Here is a 6,669-nt window from a genome sequence, read left to right on the forward strand (position 1 = left end):
ATTACCTCTCTGTTAAACATTTTCCTTCGCATTATAACACATCGCTTTAACTTTATTTTTTTATTATTTTGAGCTTTTAATTTTATTACTTATGTGTTATTTTGAACTTGTTGATCTTATTGTTGTACTTTGTTTTTCTAAGATGAAAATTAACTAAAATAAAAATGTTTTTCTTACATTAACATTTAACAATAGTTATGAAATGGACTAATGTAAAAAGTGACCCTTTTACATGAATTTTATACGGTCAATGCAAAAGGTATTTACTTTCTCTATCTTCTCAAAATAATGTAAGAAAGATAGTTGGATATGCTTGGTAATAATGTACATATCTAGTTACATAATAATATTAAAGGCATGCAATTTGTTTTGATCCCTAGCCCTAGGAAATGCCTAAGAACACAAAGACATGATGAATAAAGAGAATTAAAAGAAGCCTAAACTACAAAAGAGAAAGAAAAAAGATTAGCTATTTTTGAAATTCTTCTTCTCAGAATTCCTGAAAGTTGAATACAATCTTTCTGTCTACGGATTCAAGAAGCCCAATTTCATCCACCGATCGATCCTCAACCTCGTTCTCGTCATCAATGGAAATATTCAAATCCAAAGAAACACAAGGGCTCGTCTCTTCCAAAGTGCCAATGTCACCGTTCTTTTCTTCCTCAGACATCGATTTTTGTTTGACCGAAGGAGAACAAGTTCTTGATCTTGAACTGAAACTTTCACAGCTCAGAATGATGATTGCGTCACAAAGTGCAATCTCTTCACCGTTTGAATCCGTAACTCTCCCTCTCTCCATAGCCCTTTTGAAACCAAGTTGAGAAGAATAATCCGCTTGCTCTATATCTTCAACAAGAAACACTCTATGAGGGTTGTTCATCATTGCTTCTGCGAACCTCTCTATGTAACTGCAACTTGTTTCTTCTCTTGATCTCTTGTTCCTGCTATAATCCTCTGTTGAATCTGCTCTTGTCGACGCAAAACTGCTCAATGCTATGGAAACGACGTGGTCGTGGGACCCAAAAACAAGCCGAGCCAACTCTCTTGTTATTTTCTCTTTACCTTCCACATCAACACCTTGGAAGACCAACCACGTTTCTTCTTTCACTTCTTTAACTTCTTTAACTTTTCCTTTTCTTCTCACCATGCCAGAACGACACTGCAAAATGGTGCTCGCAATTTCCGGTATTATATCCTTCTGCCACGACACCTTCTTCTCCAAAGCATTGCACAGTGTTTTCAAGTTCTCTGAGTTTAACTCTTTGAACCTGCTCACGTCCTCCACTTCCATGACGTCACTGGAAGAAGCGGAGTTAGGGTTGGGAGATGAGAACGGTTGCTTTGTGGTGTCCTTGCTCTCTGGAATGTACACTCGCAAAGTTGGTTCATTGGGGTTGTTGCATCCATTGTTTGAGATCCAGAAATGGTGGTTGTTCAATGAGTCTTTGGGTGAACCCACTTGCCACTCATGATGGGTTTGGTGCAAATTAGAATGTTGTTGTTCGTATGAGAAACCTGAGGTTGAGGAAGAGGGTGATACCGAGGATAGTGTGAGTGTTTTGTCTGAAGGATAAGGTTGCTTTTGGATTGAACTGCACATAGAGTTCCACTTTTTGCAAAGCTCTCCCACTGGGACACAGTTCTGTTGGAATATACGGAAAAAAAGTTAATTTTCATCTTATACGATTATACTGTAACTAATATTACACACTGCATACAAATACAAAAGTAAAACATGATGAGTGTGTTTAATGAAACATGTGGTTTTCTATTGGACAACTGAAAAAAAAAATAAACCAGAAAGTGTTAAGAGAGTTGGAATAGTGGTTGGAAAAGTTTGAGCGTTTTGGGACAGTTATTGTATGAGTGAGAAGCTGAATGAGTCAGGAGACGATGAAAAGAGAAAAAAAGAAGGAGAGAGAAATTCTTGGTAATAATAGTATCAAAATCCTTAAATATTTTAGGATACCTAAGAATTTCTCTAATTTTAATGCAAATGATATCTTAATATAATATAGTAATAGGTGTGGAATCCTATATATATATATAGATGTTCCTTTGAAGGTGTGTTTGATTGGGAAAATGAAGACCTGATCATTGTAGGTGATTCCTTTATTCTCATTTTTGTACTGTTGGAGCCATGCAGGGAGGGTTGAAGTTGAGGAGTCACTATTACAAGTACTGCTTTGCAAGCTTCGAATTTCGGTCTCATTCTTGGTGGAAGGTTCCGCGAAGCAAGGTTGTTGTTTGTGATCATCCTCCACTCCTTCGAGTAAGAGCCAGCTACTTCTGTTGTCAGCTTTCTTGTTTATGGCCTCATTTTCTACACCACTGTGGAAAAAGATATAACATTATCAGTTACTGCCTTCATTTATTTTGGGTCATATTCCACTTTCAAAGTTATGCAGACACCAAAAAATGGAAAAGAGGGTCTAAAAGAGATCCTTATTATCAATGTTAATCCAAGGAAAACAAATAAAAATAAACAAAAAGAAGAAAAACCTATTTCCTTAGTTGGTTCTAATCAAATAAAGGGAAGTCACACTGTAACGACTGACGTCTTACTCGTTTCAGTGCATACACTTTTAACCAAAGTTTTTTGCCATTGGTTTTTTCTTCTTATACACAGTAGCCACTTGAGAAAAGAAGTGAGAAAGAAGGAAAAATTCATACAGAAAAAAAAAAAAAAGTTTTCCCAATTTTGTTCACTGTGCATTTCTTCCACTCCCACTTTTCTTTTCCAGTTTTAATCTTTAAAAAGCAAAAGCTAATTCCATTTTTCCCTTTTCCGATGCCTGTTTTGAGCTAATCAACTATTCATCCAAAGAAAAAGAAAAAACAGTTTGAGAAATGGGATAGAGAAGATTGAACAACTGAATCAAAGCCAACCAACAATTAAAAACATGTTTCATCCTATCTGAAACATGAAAATCTCAACTATTAACTTACGAGAAAATGTATATATTATATGTACATACATATATATAATATCTGTAACGTATAATCAAAGGCCTTGTAATTATATGGAACTTTACCAAAACTGATTTACCTGTCAGTGATGAGACTCAAACGCAAGCTTCCCGCAGGGATAGTAATGGGATGAAGATCCCAAAGATTCTCCAACGATGGTTGGCCATTTTTGCATCTCATGTAGGCTTGAAAAGTGGCTACACCCATCAAGCGAAACCTTCCACCATTATTCTCTTCAAACCCACTCACAAGCTTCCCAATCTCCATCACCATGTGATCCACTGGACAATAACACGCTCTCCCTTGTGATCCACAAGCTCTATAATCAAACACCCATTTGAGATCTCCCAAATACAAAACATACCCTTTGCCGTGTTCGCTTCCATTCACAAGACTCCTAAGTTCTTCAACCTTTTGCTCAACTTCCACTCTCGAAACATTCCCAAAAGAAGAAAGAGAAAGAGGGATAAACTTGACACCCCTAAGACACTCACCAGCATCCCCTTTATCAACCTTTTCCATCACTCCTCTAACTACACTCTCCAGACTTGTAACACACTCTCCTACTATCACAACACTTCTTTTTCTCTGACTCCCCAAATTGTCGATAACACTAGCAACATCCTCACCCCTAATGGGATCCAACACCAACCCTTTCTCTCCACTGCTGCTGTTTTCCTTTGCCTTAGTATTACTATTACTATTACTGTTATTGCCACTACCATTGTTCTGAGAGCATATTTCCAAAGAAACTGCCTGTTCAACGTTGCTTTTCACTTGAGTGCTAGAGAACCCAGCCTCCCTCATCACTCGGCTAACGCTAGGGTCATCCAAGATCGAAATAATTAGTTGCTCCAGTTCTATTTTCACTGCCAGAAGAGGCTGTTGTTGATTCTCAATGGATCCACGTCGTTGGTGTGCCTGAGCGCGTTTGAACGCGGCAACCAAAGCGTTCGAGATAGAGGGGCAGGCGTGAGAGTGGTGGTGGTGAGAGCCTTGCAACATGGGACTGGAAGAGGTTGAAGCCGGTAACCGATTGAGCGCAACGTTGAAGCAAAGCTCCAAGGCCTTGCACTGAAGAGGGTGAGAGTGGGATTGGAGACACGCGGTTCTTAGAATCCCGTTGGTGATCGAGAGCATGGTGTTGGCAACGTGGAGTGGCGTCACTTGGGCGTGCCCACGACGCTTCGCCAGTGTCACCGCTTGCTTCACTATGCCTGCAGCTTCCGGTGTTAGACCCTGTTGCACAGCACAGCTTCCTGTTCTCATCTCCGAGGATGATGTAACAGCACTGAAAGCAAGGTGAAAAATTGCAGTGGTGGTTGCAGTTTCGTCGCAATCTTGGATGTTGTTGCAGACAATGGTTTGGAGCAGTGAGAAAAGATTGACGTTGTGACTAGAATACAGTGTCTGAAAACGTTGATATTGAGGTTGATGAGGTTGTTGGTGTTGGCATCTTGGGTAAGAGGGTGGTGGTGTTAATTTGTAGGGTAGGGTGGGGAAGTAAGGTGTTGTTTTGGGAGCAGGGTTTGGAGGGATATGATTTGTAGAGCTAGGTAACGTGATGATAATATAACTGGTTTGATGCATATGAGATATTAAGCATAAAATAGTGAGAAACTTTTGGGGAAAAAGAGGGAGTGTATGGTACGTAATTCCATCACCTTTACATTAACAAGGCTGTCATGTCAAAATTAGAGCAACTTTTTCCACCCCGTTGTAGCCTTTAAAGCTGCCCATTCTGCCCAATACTATTAACTAATCTTTTTTGTGGAGGGTGGGTTGGTCTAAAAGACAAAGAGAGAGGGATGAGAAAACGAGAAAGCGAGAAGGAAGAAGAGAAAGAGAAAGAGGGTATGGAATTTATGGAGGAAGGAGTGTGCTTTTCTTGTGGGTGAGGTAAATTTGTGGCAGATACTATTAACTAATCTTTTTTTTCCCATTCTCTCTCTTTCTTTCCTTGTTGAGTTTCGTTTTCCCTCTCTTCCCTTGGATATTGCTTTCAGCCACATGGCCACGTAGAGGTCGAAGATGCTCATTTGAAGCTCAAAAGCATAAAATGAGCGTCCCTTTTGAGTAGATAATGCCATATTTTACTTTTAATATTGCTTTATGATAGAGCGCTTTACTTTAAGCAAAAGATGGAGGGTATATTAAAATTGGAGCTCTAATAAAATGTGTTTGAAGGAGAGATCAATTAAGAGAGGCGTTTGATGGTGAAAGAAGAGAAAAGATATAGTCATGTACCTTTCACTTTGCCTCAAATCTCATGGTGTTTCTCCAAACACATTAGTTTACTCATCAACTGTTCGGATGACCTTTTTCATACACATTACAATAACCATTATCTTTGTGTTTAAAAAATCAAAAAGTTAAACCGTTATTGGTGGGGGAGAGAGAGAGAGAGAGTATTCAGAAATCATAAATGATTTGCTGTGTTGTAAGCAAGTGTATATATTCCCCTCTTTCGTTCAGACACTCCTTTTCTTGCTAGCATTGCAGAGTGCTTTGGGTTCAAATAATTTTGGTGCCCTTTGTAAGTCTTTTTAGGCCAACAAAGATAGATAGAAGAGACTTTTTGACTGGAAGCCTCAGCTAGCTAGCTCTCTACAGTAATTCATATTCACCAAACCAAAACCATAAAAGTAACTCACAAACAGTTTCTAGATTTGTATTACCTCTTATCAGATTCATTTTGATCCTTATAGTAATTCTAACCACATAATCATCTTGTGGAGCGTGCACTTGCCACTACCCTAAATATATAAATAAAGTTTTGAGGAATTGAAGTTTTAATTTTAAGCAAACAAATCATACAAAATTCAATTCCTGCAAAAATAGTTGACAGACAATCTTATTTTTGTAATCATGCAGACACAAATTCAATTATATAACATGTCTGTTTTACAAGAATGTTGCTGTCTGTATTTGTGAGTTAGAAAAAGAGAAATTGAATATGAGAGAATGGTGTTAGGGATCTACAAAGATGACGTTATGTATTTTGGAGTTGTCAAAATGTGTTGTGAATGGTCATGTGTGTATGTGCGTTCTAGTTTGGTATCAAAAGAGACAAGTCCATGGTTATATATTTGAGTGGGTTTGCACTGTTTCTTTTTCATTGATTGCTCATCAACTAGTTATCCATTATATCACTCACTTTCTTGTATGATTGTTAGATCATTTCTCCCTTTTTTCTTTGTTGTAATGTTTCCTTAGCATGTTTTATTTAACTTCTTTCTTTCAAGATGACACGCTCTGAAATTATAATTGGCTGATTCACACACTAATGATACGTCATGGGTCATTGCACAAAACAAGTAAAAGTGGAGCAGTTGATTGAGGAGGAGTGAAAGGGAGATATCTACGTTTCAAAATATTCTTCCCATTTCTTTATGTTACTCTTTTTCGTTAACACCTAGATAGATGGAAGTGAGCATTTTTCAGTATATGTGCCTTCTCTCCTTTCTATGCAAACGCAACCTTCAACCCTTCAAAATCTATGCCCCTAACCTAAAATCGACAACCCTACCTACGCAATAAACACGACATCAACCCTCAACAATTTAACCTAATTGCTTGTTACATTCTTCTAACATACATAGACACACAAAAGATAGCTTATGTGTTCTACTTCATTTTTATTTTTGGTTGAATTACGATTTCAGTATCTGTTTTCGTTTGATTATCGCAATTTCATTG

At 38.0% G+C, this 6,669-nt stretch overlaps 1 protein-coding gene across 1 annotated transcript; it reads right to left on the reverse strand.

Moving 5' to 3' along the window:
* Positions 1-203: 203 nt before the first annotated feature.
* On the reverse strand, positions 204-4,784 carry LOC148193203 (protein SMAX1-LIKE 3-like). The gene is made up of 3 exons (XM_088097966.1): positions 3,050-4,784; positions 2,091-2,331; positions 204-1,642 (listed from the first exon to the last, which is right to left on the reverse strand). The coding sequence occupies exons 1-3, from the start codon at positions 4,558-4,560 to the stop codon at positions 491-493; spliced, it is 2,904 nt and encodes a 967-aa protein (XP_087954092.1). The 5' UTR covers positions 4,561-4,784; the 3' UTR covers positions 204-490.
* Positions 4,785-6,669: the final 1,885 nt, after the last annotated feature.

This window comes from Vigna umbellata, chromosome 9, assembly GCF_029865625.1.
Source record: "Vigna umbellata cultivar VRB3 chromosome 9, Vumbellata_1.0, whole genome shotgun sequence".
Taxonomy (NCBI): domain Eukaryota; kingdom Viridiplantae; phylum Streptophyta; class Magnoliopsida; order Fabales; family Fabaceae; genus Vigna; species Vigna umbellata.

Excerpts from the sequence above, each read along its gene's own strand:
- LOC148193203 (XM_088097966.1), bottom strand. The coding sequence starts at position 4,560 with ATGCATCAAACCAGTTATATTATCATCACGTTACCTAGCTCTACAAAT. Across the intron at positions 2,332-3,049 it reads TTGAGTCTCATCACTGACAG|TGGTGTAGAAAATGAGGCCA; the intron begins GTAAATCAGTTT and ends CTTTTTCCACAG. Across the intron at positions 1,643-2,090 it reads GAATCACCTACAATGATCAG|AACTGTGTCCCAGTGGGAGA; the intron begins GTCTTCATTTTC and ends ATATTCCAACAG.